General features: G+C 32.9%; 2 protein-coding genes across 5 annotated transcripts; both read left to right on the top strand.

Moving 5' to 3' along the window:
- The first annotated feature begins 401 nt into the window (after window positions 1–401).
- Window positions 402–5,734, top strand: LOC115725237 (putative disease resistance protein RGA3). 3 transcript variants are annotated; one of them, XM_030654682.2, is made up of 3 exons: window positions 402–557; window positions 1,655–4,715; window positions 5,367–5,734. In XM_030654682.2, exons 1-2 carry the CDS (start codon window positions 518–520, stop codon window positions 4,705–4,707), a joined length of 3,093 nt encoding a protein of 1,030 aa, XP_030510542.1. In that variant the 5' UTR covers window positions 402–517; the 3' UTR covers window positions 4,708–4,715; window positions 5,367–5,734. The 3 variants fall into 3 exon arrangements, with proteins under 3 accessions (XP_030510542.1, XP_030510543.1, XP_030510544.1); XM_030654683.2 differs by having other exon boundaries at window positions 1,655–4,719; XM_030654684.2 differs by having other exon boundaries at window positions 428–585.
- Window positions 5,735–14,535: 8,801 nt separating this feature from the next.
- LOC115724547 (uncharacterized) lies at window positions 14,536–16,480 on the top strand. Of its 2 annotated transcripts, XM_030653849.2 has the most exons (3): window positions 14,537–14,698; window positions 15,052–15,090; window positions 15,164–16,480. In XM_030653849.2, exon 3 carries the CDS (start codon window positions 15,194–15,196, stop codon window positions 16,109–16,111), a length of 918 nt encoding a protein of 305 aa, XP_030509709.1. In that variant the 5' UTR covers window positions 14,537–14,698; window positions 15,052–15,090; window positions 15,164–15,193; the 3' UTR covers window positions 16,112–16,480. The 2 variants fall into 2 exon arrangements, with proteins under 2 accessions (XP_030509708.1, XP_030509709.1); XM_030653848.2 differs by lacking the exon at window positions 15,052–15,090 and having other exon boundaries at window positions 14,536–14,698.
- Window positions 16,481–22,969: the final 6,489 nt, after the last annotated feature.

Raw genomic sequence — 22,969 nt, 5'->3', positions numbered from 1 at the left:
ATTGAAAATCGATGATGAATAAGGAAGGAAAATAGTGAGTTGATAGAGATAGGGTAAATATTTTTGGATTGTTTTTTTTTTCTTTTCTGCGTTTGAAGTTGGATATCTGGTTCTAGATTTTGTTTTTTTTTTTCTGCGTTTCAATTTCACAATTTGAGTTTATTTTTTAATTAAAAAAAAAGAAATGGAAAAGAAATAAATGTTAAAAAAATAAAAAATTAATTATATTTAGTTTTTTTATTAATTTTTCATAATTTTTAAATTTTTAAATAATAAATAAAAAAAATAATGACATGGACAAATTAATGAGTGACACGTGGATTCTGACGACACTTAACGAACAAATGTCTACTGAAGTTCCACACTAATAACAGAAGGTATTTTTACCCTAAAACATAAGACTTAAATATTTATCCAGATAATATTGTGAACAAACACACGAATACAGCTAAGCAAGTAAATGTGAGCTAAAAAATTCACACAGATAGAATGATGGAGGGAATTAGAGGGACATCCGATGATGACTGAGAGGAAGGAGGGGACGATGGAGACCGGAGGTTCCAGTTTCATCGCTTTTGATTTGCAGTATCAATTCTTTCTTTCTAACCCTGTTCGAGTTACATTTGCTTGTGCAAGTTCTTTTTTCTTTGATTTGGGTTTTGACAAACTGTCTTTTGTTATTTGATTCCATCTTTGATTCTATCTGTCCACAAATCGTTCTTTCACCTTGAGATAAGGGTTTCACATTTTTTTTTTTTGCTAACAATTGGGGTTTTGGTTTCGATTTGCACAGGACACCATCTTTGATCTCTGATTAGTGTTTTTATTTTTATTTAAAAAAAAATAATTTATCAAACATAAACTTGAGCATCGAAAATTACTAAATTAACTAGTGTTTTTTTTTTTTTTTTTTTTTTTTTTTTTTTCTGTTAAAACAACCCTGTTAAACCAAGATTTGGAAGGTAGTCACTTTTAATATATAAAAATAATTTTTTTGTCAGACTATTTTTAATATTTTAGATTCCTTTAGTTGTATATTCACTATTGAAGTTGTTTGGATTCTAAGACTTTTGAACAAGTCTGCTCATTTTGTAACAAGCTGGGCAGCTTCTTTGAACTTTACTAGTTTGGTTCTAGCGAGGGGAGGTGGAGCCCTATGTCTCCACTAATTATTTGCTTTTGAAAAGATATCTTTCCTTTAGACCAAACAAATATTTATATTTTAAACTAAACTAGAGCGGCTATACAATTTTGCTAGTATATATTATTATTAGGATTTTTTTTGTAAGAATATTAGGTGTGAACTTAGGATAGACATTTAGTCGACAAGATTAAAAGTTTAGAGATTGTTCTGGGATACCCTTCTTTTTAGATTGAAAAAAACAAACACTAATACCATATCAAGTTATCAACAACCACATATATATAGCACTATGAATTTGGCATTGCATAACGGTCAAAGACTTCGAATGCTGTAAAGTCACTACTACAAATATTATAAAGTTATACGCAAACACATCCATATCAATGATAAGTCATATTATATTTATTTATTTATATTGTATTATGTGAACAACACTTATTGATATAAATTGTGTATAACTAGCAAGTCTAGCATATCTTTTATCAATTCCTTCTCCAACTATACATTCAGGCAAAAAGATTGTGGCTATGGCTGATGCTTTCACCAGTGCACTTGTTGATCAGTTTGTTTCTAGTGCCCTTGCAAAGATTGATGAAAATGTGGGATTGGTCCAGAATGTGAAGAAAGATGTGAAAAGGCTCAAAAAAAGTCTGAAATACATCCAAGATTTATTGGTAGATGCTGGGACGAGACAGCTGGACTCTCAATGGCTGAAACAGTGGCTAAGTGACCTCGAAGATATATCATTCGACATGGATGATGTGCTGGATGAGTGGAACTCTGCCATTCTCAAGTGCGAAATCGAGAAATTTGATCAAGGAGGAAAGGGTATTGGTGAAGATGGTGATGAGAGTAGTGATCGTGTTTGTGCAAAGAAGGTATGCTTTCCAGCACTTCCCTCTTCTTGGTTTTGTTTCAAAAAAGTTAATCAAGTGATTAGGCACTATGACTTTGCTAAAAGAATTAAGAAATTGACTAATGAGCTAGATAGTTTAAAAAAAGATGGCCATGAGCATGGCATAGTTTTGGGGGCTATTGGAATGTATGCTCAACAACAATACATTCCTAGTTCCATAGTCAAATCAAGAATCACTACTATTTCTATGGTTGAAGAAACTGAAATACATGGTCGAGATGATGATAAGGAAATTTTAGTGAGTAAGTTGATATGTGATAGTAGTCAAAAGAGTGGTAAAGGGATTGATATAATTCCTATTGTAGGAATGGGGGGACTTGGCAAAACCACCCTTGCCCAACTAGCTTATAATGATGATAGTGTTAAGGCTCACTTTGATAAGAGAATTTGGGTGTGTGTCTCAGATCCTTTTGATCAAAAAAGAGTTGCTAAGGCAATTGTTGATGGGTTGGGAGGAAATGCCCAAAATTATGATGAGCTAGAGAGTTTAGTGCAATGCATTAGTAACTCTATCAAAGGGATAAAGTTCCTTCTTGTCTTAGATGATGTATGGACTGAGGAGAAATTAAAGTGGGAACAATTAAAGCAACCCCTTATGCAGGGTGGTGCGGGTAGTAGGATATTAGTGACAACAAGAAAAGATGAGGTCACTATAATGATGAGGGCAATTACTAGCAAGATTACACTTAAGAAATTGTCTGATGAACAATGTTGGTTCATTATTAGACAACTAGTATTTGTAGAGGGAGAAGAAAATGAGGTTAACTTACTAGAAGAAATTGGAAGAAAAATTGCTAGTAAGTGTAAGGGCTTACCTCTTGTTGCAAAAGTTTTAGGAGGTCTCATGTACTATAGAAAGAGTTTGAGTCAGTGGAATGACATTTTACAAAACAAATTGTGGGATTCAAAAGTCGTTGAAGAAGAGATTTTTGCTCCATTGATGTTAAGTTTTTATGACTTATCTCCTTTGGAAAAGTGTTGTTATTCTTATTGTTCCCTATTTCCAAAAGACTATAGATTTGAAAGAGATACATTGATTGACATGTGGATGTCACAAGGTTATGTTGGTGATTCGAAAACAGGTCAAGAGTGTTTCGACAGTTTAGTCATGCGTTCATTCTTTGATGAATACTTTCAAGAATTCAATGCATCGGGTTTCTTTGATCCAAGACTTTATTACCAAATGCATGATATTGTGCATGACTTCACTCAATTTTTAGCAAAAAGTAAGATTATTGTTATTGAATGTGACGACATCAAACTAGGAATGAAGTCTTTGGAGCATAAAGTTTCTCATTTGAATTTGCTAAATGTAAAATCAAATTCCTCAGACAAAGTTCTCATTTTGAAGGATATCAAAAGAGATGTTCAAAGGAAATTGCGTACACTTGTAATTTCAATAGATGACATTGAAGTAGTACTTGATTATGATTTCATTGTCAAGAATCTAAAAGGTCTTCGAACATTATGTCTTCCAGCTCCAGGTGTGACCAATCTACCCCAAAATATTTCCACTTTGATACATTTGAGATATCTTGATCTTTCAAACAATTCCAATTTGAGGATATTGCCGGAGTCATTGTGTGATTTATGTAACCTACAAACTTTAAATCTAAGTAAGTGCTATAATCTTCAAAGACTACCAGAAGGAATTGGAAAAGTGGTAAAGTTGAGATGTCTTTATGTGGATGGTTGTTCTGAGTTGCAAGGGTTACCAAAAGGGGTTGGAAAACTTACTAGTATTCAAAAGCTAGGAATGATTCCCATACCCAAAAATAACAAAGAAGCATATTTTCCATTTGGAGATTTGAAGAATCCAAACTTCTATGATCGCTTTCAAGGATTTTTTCGTATAAAACGGTGTGTGAATTTAGCAAATGTGGGTGAAGCTGAAAAGATAAGCCTTGGAAATATGAAAGAGCTCTTGGAGTTGAGTTTAAACTTTAGAGTATTCGATGGAAGTAGTGTTGAAGAGGAAGCAAATCCACAAAATGAAGATATGATACTTGAAGCCCTGAAACCACATCCAAACTTGAAACTTTTAACAATCAGTCAGTACCATGGAGCCAAATCCCCAAGTTGGATGACTTCATTGATCAACTTGAAATATCTTTCTCTTTTGGGTTTTGATAATTGTGAAACTTTACCTCCTCTAGGGAAATTGCCATGTTTGGAATCACTTCAACTATCCATATTTTCTAGTGTGAAATATATTGGTATTGAGTTTTGGGGAATTAATCATGAAGAAGAAGACTCATTCCCGAAATTGAGGAAACTTTGGTTTAATTACTTCTCACAATGGAAAAAATGGGAAGGGAGTAAAACAACAGCAACAGCAGCAACAAGTAGTTCATCAAGCTCAAAAGTTATGCCTTGTCTACGTTCATTACGAATCACATATTGTCGTAGTTTGGAAGCACTTCCTGGCTTTCTAAGAATGACGCCATTGGAGGAGTTGAGAATTGGTGACTCTGCCATCCTTGAACATTCTTGTTTAAAAGAATGGCTTCACATCCCCAACATCGAAATTAATTACAGTTTTGTACAAAAAGATGGAACATGGATCAAGAAGGAAAATGATCAAAATATGTCTGAAGTTGGTGAACAATCGTGCAATATAAAAATTGGGAGTGCTTCTTCTCCATAAAGGTCCAGGTATGTAAGTACTTATCTTATATTGAACCAAATACGTAAATATGATAATAGGAAATTTCTGTAGACTCTCTTGAAGGTTGCTTTGGTAGCCCATATTTGTTTCGGTGGTATTTAGGAGAGCTTTTTAGTTTAATTTTTTTTATTATTGCATACGTTGTAACTTCTTATGATCATTTATAAATTTTTAGAAAGTGTCGAATAGTTTATAGTGCCGAAAATAAAGTTTAAACATAAATTTAGTAGTCGCACATGTAATAAATATGTAAGACTTATTTTCAACATTGCAAACTACTTGAAATTTTTTAAAAATTTACAAGTAGTCATAAATAGGTACAACGTATGCACTCATGAAAAAAAAAAACTAAAAAACTCTCTTGAATGCCGAAATATATAGCAGGTCTATCGAAACACCTATTTAAGGAGTGCACTGTAGACTTATCTTGTAATATATACGGTGGGCCAAAGTTTGTTTGATGAAATTTTTACATAAAAAATTTAATAAACAATTTTATTTATAAAAATACTTTTATAAGAGTATCTAAACTTTTATACCTATAAATATTAAAAAAATTTCTTTTTAAACTTTTATATTTGCAAAAATATCATTTCATCTTCCCTCACTCGTTCTACACTTCTCACTTTCAATGGCAGTCACTTCCAATCTCCTACCGTTGGAAATCTCGTCTCCAATCTCTATCGTTGCAGGTCTCATCTCCAAGTCCCACCATCACAGATTTTTTTCTCCAAGCTCCCACGTCGTCATCAAGACATTGTTACCAGTTCCTAGTTGTTTGCAACCCCTCCTATGTCGCCATCCAATTTGGGAAACAACGTTCCGGGTTTGTCTCGGTCGTTCCTATGTTTTTAAAGCTATTACATGTGGTTTATTTTTTTGTCATTCAAGTTTTTATATTAAAGTCTGTAAATTTTTTTCTTATTTTGTTTAAACATGAATGGAAGTTTTGAATTGAGTATTTTTTAAAAATATTGCTGCTGAGGTATTTGTTTGCCACTGATTATACTAATTTCTCTATAAATTTTGTGTTTTTTTTAATCTTTTCTAAGTTGAGTTTTTGGGTATATATGTATATAAAGATACCGTTGACACATGTGTTTGATGAAATGCCTTAAAAGAAAGAACACATATTCGTTTTCAATTTTTCTTCTTCTTTAAGTTAAGCTTTTTTCTTCATGATAGTGTTTTGGTGTTATCTTTATTGATTTTGTTTTTTATAATTTAGTATTTTATTTATAAATTTTTAATAACTATGTTGATTTATTGTGGTTTTGTAGTTTCTTATTTTATCTTTATTGTTATATTTTAGTTGTTTATAAGTTCTTTTTATTGTTGTTTGAATCATTTATTTTTTTGAGCTTTTTTTAGTTGGGAAATTTGATATTTAATGCTAAAAGATTACACATGGTTTTAAAATATTCCTCTCACTATATATTTTTTAACTATACTTTTAATTCTTTTTTAACCCTAAAATACCCTTCCATCAAAACCAAAAAACCTCACCTTCATTTCTCTCTCTCTCTCATTCTCTCGTTTTCCCTCACCCACCACCACCCACCACCCACCAAAACCAGTCGGACCACCACGCACGACGACCTCAGTTGCACCTCAACCACGACGGACCACAACCACACAGTAGGACCTCCAAAAGCTTTATTTTCCTCACAAAAATTTTCATTTTCCTCACTCCAAAAGTAATGGGTAAGTATTTTTTATATAAAATATTGTTGGTTTTTATTATATTTCATGGATCTACACATTATTTGTTGTATTATGTCATTTTTGTGATCTGAAATGAAAGTAGAGTTCATATCCAAACAGTGGTTTTTTTTTTTTTCTGGGTTTTTCGAATTTTTGCGATTTTGTACACCATTGTGCGATTTTTTGTGCGATGCCAACAGAAATCAGAGGTCAGGGATGACTTTCATTCTTTTTGGCGACATTAAACGATGTCCTTGCGATTTTGTGCGATTTTGTGATTTGTGTGCGATATGTTTACATCATTATGCGATAATACTTTTTTTGTTATAAATATTATTAATTATGTGGATGTCCAAATCTTTTATTTATTACCATGAATTGTAATCAATATTCCTCTTTTCCTTAGTTTTCCTTTTTCTTAGTTTCTTAATATCTCACTCTTGTATTTGTATAAATAGGGGTTCACCCCATTGGAATAAACAACTCAGAAATTCTCATTCACTTTCTCTTTCTCTCTTCATCTTCTTCTTCTTTCTTCTCATCTACTTTATATTATTTTATATTATTTTATAACACGTTATCAGCACGAGTCTCTGTCCAAGCTTCAAGCATGAGTCTATGCTATGTCCCAATGTAAGTATTTTGTTAAAGTTCTTGAATTGTTTCAAAGTCATGATACACTAAATATATATTTATATATATACTTATCTGACTGAAACAATTTCAAGAATCCTTTTGTTTTCTTTTTTCTTTTTATCTATATATTTATATATTATATATGTATGTATATGTTTTTATATATTTATTATTAATTTCATATATATATATATATATATTATGTTCTTATCATTCATAATATTTACAATATATGTGCGCCTATGATATGATAGAGAAAATCTATATAAATTATACATATATCCAAAAGATTATGTATTATCGATAAAATATTGCATATATCCTAAAGATTATGCATCATCGATAAAATATTGCATATATCCTGAAGATTATGCATCATCGATAAAATATTGCATATATCTTGAAGATTATGCATCATCGATAAAAAAAATTGTATATATCCCGAAGATTATGCATCCTCGATAAAATATTGCATATATCCTGATGATTATGCGTCCTCAATAAAATCTTGCATATATCCTGAAGATTATGCAAACGTAATATTCATTATATAGTTGATGGATATATAATGAAAGAGATGAATACATATTTATATATATATTCTTGTATTCTTTGAGGACAATGAAAAGTAATCTAATATCGATATAGATTTTGACAAATATTTCCTGAAGTAAATGTTTTATATTTGTCAAAAAAAAAAATGATTGTATTTATGTGAATACAACTAAAGAATCATTAAAAATGATTATTATTGATGCAATTTTATAGTGGGTTTTGAATATCCAAAACGAATATTAAGAAAATTGCATTGAAACATCAAAGTATAAGAATAGCAATGAGCATGACTAATGTTATTTAAATACATGAGGCATGTATTTATTGTTCATCATTCCCTGCAGAGAATGATACGAATTGAAGTCAATCACTTTTAAAGATTCCTCGTATTAGTCATGTTATTATACATTGTTATTACTTGCAATGTTGGAAATTATTGAATCTGACATATGTTAAAGATTAAATTTTGCATACATCTTGGAGACTATGCAAAAATTGCATTCATATATTCTTTGAAATATCGTAAAAGAAATTGTTGAATGAATTCTTATATTTTTTATGGATGAACAAGTAATAAATTTTTAAGAAATTTATAATAATGTTCTACTTGTTCAACGTCATTCCCCGAAGTGAATGTAATGATTTTAAATAATCAATTACATTATTTACTACTCAAATATTTCCAAAAAAAGTGGAAACAACTAAAAGATGAGATACCACACATAATCAAAGTGCGTGAAATTTATATATCATGTGTGGAATTGAATAATAGTGGTCGCGTACCTGTAGTACGGACATACTTATAATCAAGATAAAAGTATACTTGATTATTTAATAGAATGTGAATTGTACAAACTTATTGTACATTTAGAATATTTAAATATCATTACCTAAAGAGAATGAATAGACATGAAATTCTATTTCAAAGAATATAGATTTCACATATATTGGTAATGCCAGAAGCAAATTAATATATACATATTTTATTATTTCTTGAAATCAATAGTTTCAAACTATTGTTAGTACAAGATATGTATATATATAGCTACTATATAATTCAGTTTGCATATTCCCAAAAGTGGATATATAATTTACTAATATTTGTTAGTGATCCAATATAATCAAAGTGATAAAGAATCACAAAATGATTATTTGAAAAGCTTCCTGAAGAAGTACTCTTACATACAATTGCTACTTTGAGTAGTAAAACATCTTTGTATGTACCTAGATGTATAACTTTTATCTAGTTATGAAAGTAATAAGAGATGACTTATTATATGTACTAGTTGTACATTTAAATATGTAATATATCATGTCATGATAATTAGACTGATGAATAGTCTATTAATAAATTAGACGACTTGTTAAAAAGATACCAAGAAACATGAATGATATATTATGGTTATATCTATTTGACCATTATAACAACATGATGAAGTTGTCATATACATTTTACATTATACACATCATTGAATTGATGATAGTGATTCTTGAAGAAATATAGAGTTTGATAAACATAATAGTGACTCCTGAAGAGTGTATATGTTTTGGAGAATAATATAATTATATTATTCGTGTATATAAAAATGAAACTTGTAATGATTATGTTGTAATGAATTTACATTACATTTTGAAAGTTTCATTGAAATACAAATTATAGTGAACCTGAAGTTCATGAATTGAATTATTTTGACATGATCAATCATATGCAATAAATTGTCAAAGAATTTGACTAAATTTTGTTGAAGAACCAGAAGATTCTTCTCATTGTTATTTATAAGGCTCAAAAGAAGAATGTGCATATATTTCCACATAGAAAATATTTAAATTATATTTTCTTAACAATCTTGAGCCATTGTTAGATTTTTATTGCATAGTTTTTTATCGATGTGATAAGATTATATGATCATGCATTTACAAAATGTGTAAATTTATGTATTTCTAATTATACACGTATGACTCATTCTTAGAAATGAATTAAGTTCATAAGTATTGAACTTGAAACTGAAGTTATTGAACCTGAAGTTCAATGTCATATAATATATATGAGTTTAAATAGATATTGATTCATTGTGATATATTGAAATCCCTACAGGTGTATTAATATTATTAGATATCACAATTTCTTAAAATTCTCTCGATCAGGGTGAGAGAAGCAGTTGGGATCGATGATAATTTTTGAAAAATGATCCTTGCACAAAGTATAAGAACGATATAGTTCAAAATGATATATACCAACTGCAAATCAATATTACTCAAAGTTGAGATAGAATGAGTTGAAAACGCCTGAAGCGTAAATGAACAATATAGAAATTATTAGTAAATGTTCATTTGATTTGCCCTGAAGTTGTTAAATCTAGAGGTACTCATGGAGATACCTTAATGTTATAAAGTATTAAAATGATAACCGTGCTGAAAACGGTACTCTAGAAGAGACTCCCAAAAGAAGTTAGACATAACACATTTGATCATAATTGAATCCCTGAAGTGATTCGTTATAGGTACCTATAAATCATAAACATATTTGAAAAATATGTAATTTAAAGAGATCTCTATAAGTTATGTCAATATGGGAGGAAATTATCATTTATTGAAATTTTTGTCGACAATAAATATTGAATGTGTGCATATGCAATAAACTAACATGAGATAGCAAGGATCATTGCATTAGATTTGTCGAGAATTATCGACATACATTTTGATTTTTGGCCAAAATATTATGACGCAATCCAGGTAAATTTACTCACATAAAGTGAAGTAAGACTTGTAGGGTGTGCAAATAAATATTTCTAATGAGAAATTTGCATATATGTATTTGTACATAATGAATTGTTGTACAAAGCTTGCATAGACATGAGATTGATTGAAGTAAGGCTTAAATATTGAGAAAATATAATCATGATTTGATTATAGTCTGGAATATATTTTATGAGGATTTATAAGCGTCACATAAATGTTGCAACAAAAGGTTATTTATTTGGAGCTCCTAATATAGTGAGAATTTGAAATAAGCTTTATCTAAAAATTCTAGAAGAATTTAATACATGTCTTAAGTGATATAAATTCAAAGTCGCGCGCACTATATGACAAAGATCTTTGTATGAAATAAAGACATGTAAGTAAATTATTATTTGAAAAATACCTATGGTTGTCTATGCAATATAAATACGTAAATTATACGTTGTGATAGACTCTTGAAGAGTTTTTGATTAATTGAAGAACAAACTTTTATTTCTTTTGTATTTCGAGAAATATTAATGTATAAAGTTTGTTCATTAGTATTGAAGTCCTGAAGTACGTCATATGTATCAAGAATTATAGATATATGATCATTTGATATGGAAATTAAGATCATAAAACAAGATAGAATAAATATATGGTCTTGGAGTACCATCATTGTCACAAATGAAAATTTGTAGTACCATTAATGTGTTATGTTCATATCTACTTGAAATTTTAAATTTTCGTATGAACAAAGTTGTGTACACACATGAATGATACAATTAGTTGGATAAAGACTAATGTTCCACGAACCCCTCATCTATAATTTAGAAGTCCATACATACTCTGGAAGAGTTATAGAAAATATATGATCAAAGATTATATATGGTGATATTTTAAAAGTGATAACAATAATCTTATGAGATCTATTATCACCAAAAGAATTATGGATCATATGTGCATGAGGGGGAGACATATTTATGTTGCACTCTTTTTCCCTTAGCTCAGGTTTTGTCCCACTGGGTTTTCCTAGCAAGGTTTTTAACGAGGCAACTTGCAAATAGTTATGAATATGAAATATATATTGTACTCTTTTTCCCTTAGCTCAGATTTTGTCCCACTGGGTTTTTCTGGCAAGGTTTTTAACGAGGCAACTATAAATCATGTTAACATACTTGCATTTTATGAAGCAAGTAGAGAATGTGTGTGAGTGAGATCATTGGCATAGCATATTCGGGAAACATATAGATTGCACTCAATAAAGAAGTATCAACCCAAGCAATTCTCTATGGATAATATTGCTTGCATCGTTCAACTAAAAGGAGGTACATTGAAGGAGATAGAGTTAGAACACATTTCACGAAATTCTTCTTTATACGCTTCAAGAAAATGCATATTGGTGTTCAACATATTCAATCAAGTGTCAATCTTACAAACTTATTCACAAAGTTATTACCAACATCAACATTTGAGAAGATGGCAGACAAGATCGAAATTCGTCGATTAGAAGATCTCCACAAATGCCTAAATGAGGGGGAGGGAGTTAGTTTACACTATACTCTTTTTCCTTTGACCAAGTTTTCAGCAAGATTTTTAATAAGACAGCTATTATGGACATCCAAGGGGGAGTGTTATAAATATTATTAATTATGTGGATGTCCAAATCATTTATTTATTACCATGAATTGTAATCAACATTCCTCTTTTCCTTAGTTTCCCTTTTTCTTAGTTTCTTAATATCTCACTCTTGTATTTGTATAAATAGGGGTTCACCCCATTGGAATAAACAACTCAGAAATTCTCATTCACTTTCTCTTTCTCTCTTCATCTTCTTCTTCTTTCTTCTCATCTACTTTATATTATTTTATATTATTTTATAACATTTTTATTATTATTATTATTATTTTCCTGTTGTATTTTTTGTGCGACATTAAGCGATATTATTTTGTGCTTGTGCGATTATTGTGCGACATTATTTTTTTCTTATGCCACATTATGCGATTATTGTGCGACCTTGTTTCATTTTTTATTATTTTCAGTTTAAAGCAAGGACAAGAAAATAATAAAAAATGAAACAATGTCGCACAATAATCGCATAATGTCGCACAAGAAAAAAATAATGTCGCACAAGCACAAAATAATATCGCACAATATCGTACAAAAAACACAACAAGAAAATAATAAAAAAAAAACAAAAGTATTATCGCATAATGATGTAAAAATATCGTACACAAATCACAAAATCACACAACATCGCACAAAATCGCAAGGACATCGTTTAATGTCGCCAAAAAGAATGAAAGTCATCCCTGTCCTCTGATTTCTGTTGGCATCGCACAAAAAATCGCACAATGGTGTACAAAATCGCAAAAATTCGAAAAACCCAAAAAAAAAACCAGCGTTTGGGTACGAACTCTACTTTCATTTCAGATCACAAAAATGACATAATACAACGAATAATGTGTAGATCCATGCAATATAATAAAACCCAACAATATTTTGTATAAAAAAACACTTACCCATTACTTGTAGGGTGAGAAAAATGAAGATTTTTGTGAGAAAAATAAAGTTTTTGGAGGTCTGCCTGCGTGGTTGTGGTCCGACGTGGTTGAGGTGCGGCTAAGGTCGTCGTGGGTGGTTTTGATAGAAGGGTATTTTAGGGTTAGAAAAGAATTAAAAGTATAGTTAAAAAATGTGTAGTGAGGGGAATATTTTAAAACCATGTGTAATCTTTTAGCATAAAATGTCAAATTTCTCTTTTAGTTTTAACAAAAAAAAAAAATGGGATTATTTCATAAATACACAAAAATTACAAAATTACGATTTTACGGAATTTTAAATATTTTTACGATTTTTTTGATTTTATTTACAGAAAATACGGATTTTTTATGTTGTACTCTTGTTAATTTGTTGTTGATTTTTTTGTTATATGTATGTTAATTTTTATTGTTGTTTTGATGTTATTTAAATGTTATTTTCATGGTACTTTTATATAGTTTTTTTTCTGTTGTTTTCGTGTTGTTTCTATAGAAAACCGTAAAAATGTAAAAAAAAAATTCTTTAAACGTAAAAATATAATTTTTTTTACAAAAAATAGTGCCTTATGTAATTATTCCAAAAAAGTAATTCTTATAAGTATTTTCTATGTAACAATTCCTATTATTCGGCTTTTTCAGTTTTAACTAAAAAAAGTAACAATATTATAAAAATACTTTCAGCTGGCCAAATAAACAAATATACAACCCAAATAAAAAAAATACGTAAATACTACTTACACACACCTTCAACCCAGGATCCATGCTTCTTGGGCAACCATCGCGCAACCACACAACAACCCAATGCAAACTGAAACGAAAATTCAACCAGAAAGAGAACTACCATTAATTTCAGCGACTTCACCTCAGAAGACGACGAGAATCAATCAAAACAGGGACTGTTTCAAATTCATGAAGAAAAAAAAAGTGTAGAACAACTATTACGAAACTAAAGTCAACTAGAAATCCAGTTTAATTTGCATAAAACTAATATCCTGACTTCAATTTTCAAATTCATGAAATGCATATCTCAAGATTTTGAATTGGAGTTCTTAAACAATCTAACTCAAGTATAATCCAAAAAAAAAATTACATCAATACTATAGTAAAATATTTATGATGGGTGTATTTTTGTTGTTTTCTAAATTTTTATTGGAGAATTTGTTCATATTAAATTATGAAGAGACATGTAGATAGAGTTATGTACGTAAAAATACTGTTTTGATTTTTAATGTTTCGTAATTGCATTACAGTTGCACAAACATTTTGCTAACAATTATTTCGACTGATTGAAACCATTCTCTTATGCAACCTTCGGCCAACCACCCAACAACCTTCGTCTGATGCAATCTTCGGCCAATCACCCAGCAATTATCGTCTGATTGAGTAAGTGATAGTGTAAAAAAGTATTTTGGTAATTAAAAGTACATAAAAGATATAAATGTTGTCAACACCTTATGAAAGTATTTTTGTAAATAAAATGTCAATTTGTATTTTCTATGTAATAATTTCTTTATTTTGTATTTTAAACTTTTTTTTTTAATGAACAAATTTGATTTTCTAAAAACCCCTATAGATACCAATAACCATTTCAAAAAAATTAAAGAAAAAAAACCGTATAAATACATATTTTCAAACCCTTATGACACTTCATTCTCACTCACTAGAAACACGGTGGGTGACTGCTTTTCCTCTCTCGCAATTTCAATATCCTCTGGTTTACAATTACATTACAATAGGCTATCTCCATTTACCTCCATTAATGCACGCTAGCCATTGCCTCAGCCCTCAACGACACCATCTTATTCAAAAGTCAAGAGGTTTGTTCTGCTGATTTATATCAAATTTATTTTTCTTACTAAAATTTTGAATAAAAACTGCAGGGTCATCTAGAATAGAAGTGTACCATATATATATATATATAAATATATATATATATATATATATATTTTACACTGGATTCATATTTACGTTTCTGTAGCATGAGTTTGAAAATATTTATTTAGAAAAAATATATTACAACTTTAATTAGATAACTGAGTGCATATTGCCTCAGAAAGCTTTGACACATTCGTAATGTCTCTCTGTTTTAATAATCTATTGAGTGTTATTATTATTATTATTATTATTACTTTTTCTTTTGATTAGGTTTTTTTTTGTTTGCATTTTGAAGTTTTGGAAGCTTTTAAAGAAGCTTAATCAGATATCAATAGTAAGTTCATTTTATTTTATGATTGTCACTGAAATCATCTCATTTGGTAAACTGTTCATTATTTCAATTTTAGGTTTAATTGAACTGAGCTGAACCGCTAACAATGGAAACCCTAGAACCAACAACCCCTTCTCCTTCTTCAAAAGCAGTAAATATTGATTCTAGAAGCCCTGCCTCCACTCCTTCGTCTCTAGCCCCATCAGTATCGAGGCTGTGGAGGCCAGCCGCCATACGAAATCTCCGAAACCAGTGGTCAAAGCTATCTTCTTTAAGAAAAGAATGGAACTCTTTTTCTTCCAATGGACGATCTCTTGCCACTTCTCTTGTCAACGCTTACCTTTCTGAGAAATTCATGCCCTCAATGGAACTGGGTGCTCTAAGTGATATACCTGATATTAGAAAGTCAGCTTCTTGGAAACTGTTTAAGCAGCAAGAGCTTTATAAGAACAAATTGTTGACATCATACAAAAAATTGGTTGCTGTTGTAACTCAGATGAGCAAAGCTAGTAAGTCCATGAGATGTTATCTCAAAGGGACAAGTAATGCTTCATTAGTAGAATTTTCTAGCTCTTCTGAAGACATAAATGATTCAGGAGATGGTGGTGGGATTCCAGTCTTTGCATTTCGGTCAGTCTCTTGTTTTGAGAAATTGTCTGAGGAGCTTGTTCAGATGTTTATACTTGAATTGAATTTGAAGCGCTTTCTTGTTGTAGAATTGTTATCTCTCAGTTGTGAAGCTTCAAATGTCAAAAGGTTCAATTGGTCAGATGAGCTCTATCAAGGAGAATTTGATGATCTGAAAGTTTGTAACTTGTTTTCTGAGGAAACATCTGGGCCAGTCCAACCACGATTGGCCGTTTCAAAGTCTGATGTCTCAAATTCGGGTCGTAATCGGCAGTTGAATGAGAATACTATGGAGGTTTACCTTACAACATGGCTTGCAGAGGTGAATATATGTTCTATGAGGGTGGATGGTATATTTGCTGAAATTGGGGAGGAAATGGGTGTTAACAATTTGTAAGCTGGTTTGGTTTGGATGGTGAAAGACCAAAATTGTTCACAAGAAACTGAAGCACCAGAGAATTAGCTAAAGGTTAAATTGTTCAGTAGGTTCTTGCAAATTTATGTTTTGTTTATTGACTGAGCTGAAATTTGACAGCAGAAGTAGACCATCTAATCTTGTAGGTGTGATCTGAGTGAAGTTGGATATACTGTCGTTTCAAAAAGAAAAATAACTGTTCCAGTCTTCTGTTACCTAAATAATAATTGGTATAGTTTTATTTCTGGTCTCGTAATTTTTGGTTTACTGTTAGCCAATACTTTATATACAATCCGTGGGAGTGTTTTATGGAAATATTAGTGGAATATGCTCCAGAAAAGCATAAGAAAATATGTTTCTCTTTGAATTTTTAAAAATTTATATGTGATCGTAAATAGTTAGGATTGTAAAAGTTATACTAAAAATCTCATAAAAGAAAAAATATGGGAACATATAGAAAATGTAACATAACAATTTTCCTAGAATTTTCCCATTATTAATCATACAAAGCCTTTTTAATTGTGAGTATGCAAATATCAAATATAAGGTATATAGTGTTATGATATGGGCATGGTAAGACTTAGCATTTCTAAGTTATTTTACATCATGTGGTCGGTCATTAAGATATAAATAAGGTATATATTTTTATGGTAGAATTTTTTATGTTGGTATATAATTAAATATTATTATAACATGTATAATTTTTTTTTTTTTTTTTTTTTTTTTGATTAAGAGGCCTAAAAACAGCCAAAGGGACAACAAAGAAACAACAAACACACGGAACATCGCACCTAAAGGATGCAAACAACCAGCAAACAGGAAACTAAAGGAGCAAGTCTGCAAATACAGGCAGCAACAAAGAAAAGAAAACAAAAGGAAAGCCAAAAGGAAAACTAAAAAACAGAGAAAACTAACTCAGCCATCCCCCATTGAACTTGGAGGGAAACCGAAAAAATTGGGCGCCTCAAAACTCCCTAACAGTTGGGAGTGCAGAGCCCTTTGAGCCGCATTATGGGCCACACTGTTGTGGATCCTGGGGATCCAGCTGACCTCCCAAAGGTCAAAATTTGCAGAAAATTCAATGAACTTAGAGACAATGTCTTTGACATTGTGGTGAAGCTTATCCAGATCCTTGTTTTCTTTCGAAATTGCGGTGACTGCTTCAGCCGAATCACTCTGGAAGATAATGTTCTTGTGGCCTAGGTTTATGGCTCGATCAGCCCCCCAGCAAAGAGTAGCAATTTCCCCGGCTAGAGGCTCAATGTGTTGAATTCGGGTTGAGTGAATGCTTGTGATCTCCCCTTTATGGTTGCTGAAGATTGCTGCCCCAACCGACTGGGACTTGCCAATTGCTACGTCGGTGTTGCAGATGCACCAGCCCTCAGGAGGAGGCATCCATTGCAGCATCGAACCAACGCCACAAATCGGTGTTTGAAGCGCCTCTTGGAGACGTTTGTCGATTAGCTGAAGGATGATCTTTGTGGGAGTGCGGTGTCGATGATGGACCACCTGATTTCTTTCGAACCATATCTTCTCAAAGATTATTGCAGCCCCTTCGAGGAAAGCATGGAGGCTGGTGTCTTTTGGTCTGTTATCACTAATTTTAAACCAGCTTATCCACTCTTCCCAACTTGAGAAATTAAAAGAGCAAGTCCTAATTCCCCAACAGCAGCCAAACCACATCGATCGGGCCAAATGACAATTCCAAAAGATGTGTAGCGAGTCTTCCACTACTAAAGAACACAATGGACAATTAGGATCATTGATACCAGCGAAGAGTTGTAATTTACCTCGAGTGAGCAGACAGTTTGAAAGGATTTTCCACCAAAGCATTTTCAGTCTCGGATGCATCTTAGTCCCCCAAACAATCCGCCATTTTTCATTGGTGGTGCCTCCTTGGTGTAGGTTCTTTATGATTCGATAAGCTGAACGGATTGTGAATTTGCCATTGCTTCCGGGGATCCAAATCCAAGAGTCTTCAGTAGGGTGGTTTGGAAGGGTGATATTCAAAGTCCTTCTAGCATCTTCAGGCTGGAACCAATGATGGACAAGGTCCTCCTTCCAAGTGCCGTTTTGGATAAAATTGCTCACTAAGCTGATGCCATGGGTTGCGTCGAGTCTCGGTTGAGGTTGGAGCGTGCCCAAGTGGACCCAAGGATGAAACCAAATAGATGTAGATTTGCCATTTCCAATTTTTCGACACATACCTTCGTTAAGTTGAGATCGGGCATTAAGGATTGCCTTCCAAAGCACAGAATCAGAACCTTTGGGCTGAACGTCAAGGAAGCTGTGGCTCTTGATGTATTTAGCATCCATGACGAGCTTCCAAAGGCTTGAATCGTCCGACAATGCCTTCCAAGCCCATTTCATAAGAAAGGCTTGGTTAGTAGCCTCCGTGGTTCTGAAGCCGAGACCTCCGTGAGATTTTGGTTTGCAAAGGGTCTCCCAAGCAACACAATGAAGGACTCGCTTTTCTTCGGTATCGCCCCACCAGAAATCTCGAAGGGCTTTGTCAATTTTGTTTGCCGTGGTGGATGGGATAACATCTGAGGATGCAACGTAATTGGATAGAGTGGAGCCTACTGATTTGATGAGGCAAGCTCTACCTGCGCTAGACAGAAGCTTGGCCTTCCAACCCTTAATTCGCTGTAGAACCCGATCCACCAAGTGGTTATAATTACTTGTTCTTCTTGAAGTATTGAACAAAGGCAATCCTAAGTAAGTTGTTTTGTCAGTCATTTGCTTCATGCCCAAGATTTCTGTGATGGTTTGGATGCGCCCCCGAGGGACTCCGCAAGAGAAGTGAACCGAAGACTTGTGCAGGTTGATCGATTGTCCAGACCATTCACAATAAGTGGCCAAGCACTCCTTGAAGGCTTTAGCTTCCTTGATAGAAGCTTGCCCAAAAAGCATAATGTCATCGGAAAACATAAGGTGATGGATAGTCGTTCCTTGTCTACCCACCTTTATTCCTTTAATTAAGCCTTTCTTTTCTTTGTCCAACAGGAGGCGGGTAAGTGTTTCAGCTGAACAGAGACGGGGAGAGAGGATCTCCTTGTCGGAGACCTCGTTCCGGTTTGACTTTGCCAGCTATGGAACCATTAAGAAGGACCTTAATTTCATGCACCGAAATGCAGGCTCGGATCCATCCGAGGAATGGATTGGTGAATCCCATATTTGAGAGAACGAGCATAATGAAGTCCCAGTCCATTTTGTCATAGGCTTTCTCTAAATCTAACTTGATTATCATACAACCTCGGTTACCTTTTCTCTTCTTCATTGAATGGACTATTTCTCTAGCAATCATGGAGTTTTCAGCAATGTTTCTGCCTCTGATGAAAGCCGCTTGGTTGGGGGCTACAATTCTTGGAATAATGTGGCGAAGTCTCGAGGCAAGGATTTTCGATATGATCTTGTAGGAGACTTTACAAAGAGCGATTGGTCGATAATCTTTGGTGGAAGTTGGAGCTTCGTTCTTCGGAATTAGGACAAGGGAGGTATCATTAATGTATCCTGGCAGTTCCAAGTGTGTGAAGAAATGGATCACCATTTCAAAAACATCCTCCCTAACCGTATTCCAATGATGCGAGTAAAAACTCGGGGGAAGCCCGTCCGGCCCCGGGGCCTTATCCTTTCCCATTGCTGAGATCGCTGCAGTGATTTCTTCGGGGTTGGGTATGGAGTTGAAGAACAGGTTGTCCGCATCATTGAGATCTTGTGTAGGGAATACTTCATTAAGACAAGGCATCCGGGCAGGGACTTGCTTCGAGAAAAGGTCTTTATAGTAGTTTATGAAGCAATTAGCAATTTCAGATTGGTCCCTTATCCATCCACCATCATTCGGGTTCCTGAGACATTGAATATAGTTTCTACTTCTTCTGACAATGGTAGATGCCATGAAGAACTTGGAGCACATGTCTCCCTCGGAGAGCCATTGAACTCGGGATTTTTGGCGCCAATGGATTTCATCTCTGAGTAGCGCTTCAGTTAAGTTCTTCTTTGCGGTGTCAATGAGGGATGTATGGTCAGGAAACTTGGTCTCCAAATCCTTGAGCTCGCGAGTTGCTTTGTCGATTTGCTGTTTTACGTCTTTGAATTGGGTTTTGTTCCATTGCTTCAGCTTTCGACCAGTATTCTTGGTCTTACGGTGGAAATTGATCATTGGGTTGGAATGTAATCTTTTCTTCCAAGCTTCCTTGACAACCCAGAAACATCGAGGGTCCCGAGCCCACATGTTTTCATACTTGAATAAACGCCCTTTGCACATGACTCCGCCGTTGGTATCGAGGATGATGGGTCTGTGGTCTGAGACAGAGGAGGATAGATGTTTAACTATAGCAGCAGGGAATAGGATACGCCAGACAGAGGAGGATAGATGTATAAAATTTTAATTATATACAAGCTTGTAAGAATATATACATTATATTTTAATAATCACATGATTTAAAATTAACGGTTAAAAAAGTTTCTCCTACCGGTAAGAAATTTATGCTAAGTCCCACTATAGTTTTGCCTATATATATAGAGCAAGACTATAGTAGGACTCAACAAAAGTTCTCCACTGGTAGGATACTTTTTCAACCATCGATTTTAAATCGTGTGATTATTATTGTTTAATATATATATTTTTATCATACACTTAATGTGTACAATAAAAATTTTATACTTTTTATAATAATATTTATTTTTAAAAATAAAAAATATTATTACTTAAAAACAAATGAAACTTCATTTTCTCACCCTCCATTACAACATTCTTCCAGTTCTTCCAAACCCACGCCATCTCTGCAGCCAGCCCAGACAACCCCACGGCGACCCCTCGGCGATCCCTCGGCGACACCTCGACTAACCAACGGCGTGTTGGGTTTTATGCTCTAAATAAAACCCATTTCAATATAATGAGATTTACTTATTAATATAGATCAGAAATAACATTTAATGTTTCATGGTTCACATGATTTATTTCATAATTATATATACATAATGTATGAATTCGTTTGAAACCCTTTTCACATACTTGATCCTGTTTATTGTGCTGTCAACACATTGGAAAGTAAACATGACTATGTGAATAAAGTTTCCTAGATTTATCAGACACAGGATTTTACTGATATGATAATCTACAACAGAGTTTACTTGCATGTGGAGAAATGCTATGTTCTTTCCAGAGCATTGGTTAAAGTAAAGCTCAGGTTGGATGCATGGAGTATGCATTGAAAGGGACCGATATTGAACTTTGACTTAGATTTATTAAACTTACCGTAATATCTATTCAAGTCAATATCGCCTAGTTGATCCTAGATCAAATGATCTTAATCCTGTTATGATTAGGCTCAATCTCAAGAGGCTATTCGTGTTCTTTGATTTGTTAGTTAAGCCTACTTTTAGGTCAGGGTGATACGTACATTTTGGGAACACGGTAGTGCAATTGAGTGGGAGCGCTAACATAAACATGGAATCTATAGCTTTTATCTGGCGAATAGTAAGTAAAGGATGATCTCCTTCGAGCTTGACCAAACGAAAATAAATGGTGGAGATCTCATTTCACATAAGCTGAAATATCATTTATACGGGGTTAGGTGTTTTAAGGATTAAATACATTGTAGGGTGTAACAGTAATCTAATCCCTTTACAGTGTAGATCATTCATATGGAGGATCATTGATCAAATCAGGATTATAACAATGGATAACTAATGATGTGTCTATATGGTGGAACATATAGAGCATTCTATATACTGAGAGTGCAATTCTAAGTTCTATGCCTGGATTCAACGAAGAATTAATAAGTCAGTGAATTTTAGTAATAAATTCTTGATCTACTTATTGGAAGGTCAGTTATATAGACCCATGGTCCCCCCACTAGTTGAGATAATATTGCTTGTAAGACTCGTATAATTGGTTTTGATTAATCAATTATAATTCTCAAATTAGACTATGTCTATTTGTGAATTTTTCACTAAGTAAGAGCGAAATTGTAAAGAAAGAGTTTTAGGGGCATATTTGTTAATTATGATACTTTGTATGGTTCAATTAATAAATATGATAAATGACAATATTATTTAATAATTATTTATAGTTATTAAATAATTAGAATTAGCATTTAAATGGTTGAATTTGAAAATTGGCGTTTTTGAGAAAATCAGATGCAGAAAAGATAAAACTGCAAAATTGCAAAAAGTGAGGCCCAAATCCACATTGCATGGCCGGCCACTTTTATAGGAATTATCCTATGATATTTTCATTATTTTAATGCCAAATAATTCAAACCTAACCCTAGTGGAATGCTATAAATAGATAGTGAAGGCTTCAGGAAATTTACACACTTAAATTTCACACTTTTCATTCAGAAAAAACTGAGCCTCTCTCTCTCCCTATCTTTGGCCGACCACTCCCTCTTTCTCTTCTTCCTAAAGATTTCGAAATACTTAGTGTTAGAGTAGTGCCCACACACAGCAAGTGATACCTCAATCATAGTGAGGAAGATCGTGAAGAAAGACTTTTAGCAAGAAGGAGTTTCAGCACTAAAGAATCAGAGAAAGAGATCCAGGTTCAGATATTGATAATGCTCTGCTACAGAAAAGAATCAAGGGCTAGATATCTGAACGGAAGGATTCATTATATTCCGCTGCACCCAATGTAAGGTTTACTAAACTTTATATGTGTTTATTTTATTGTTTTAGAAAGTTCATATTTAGGGTGTTAATCAACATACTTGTGAGTAGATCTAAGATCCTTGTAAAATAATTTCTAACAACTGGCCTCAGAGCCATGGTAATTGATTTGCTTGCAAGAAATTTGGACTTTCAACGATTGTTTGATGTTTTGGATGGTATCATGTT

The sequence above is a fragment of the Cannabis sativa genome, chromosome 6 (assembly GCF_029168945.1).
Source record: "Cannabis sativa cultivar Pink pepper isolate KNU-18-1 chromosome 6, ASM2916894v1, whole genome shotgun sequence".
Taxonomy (NCBI): Eukaryota; Viridiplantae; Streptophyta; class Magnoliopsida; order Rosales; family Cannabaceae; genus Cannabis; species Cannabis sativa.
The sequence above is the reverse complement of the archived record's forward strand: the minus strand, read 5'-3'. Positions and strand labels throughout refer to the sequence as shown.

Excerpts from the sequence above, each read along its gene's own strand:
- LOC115725237 (XM_030654682.2), top strand. The coding sequence starts at position 518 with ATGATGACTGAGAGGAAGGAGGGGACGATGGAGACCGGAG. Across the intron at positions 558-1,654 it reads GGGGACGATGGAGACCGGAG|GCAAAAAGATTGTGGCTATG; the intron begins GTTCCAGTTTCA and ends CTATACATTCAG.
- LOC115724547 (XM_030653848.2), top strand. The coding sequence starts at position 15,194 with ATGGAAACCCTAGAACCAACAACCCCTTCTCCTTCTTCAAAAGCAGTA.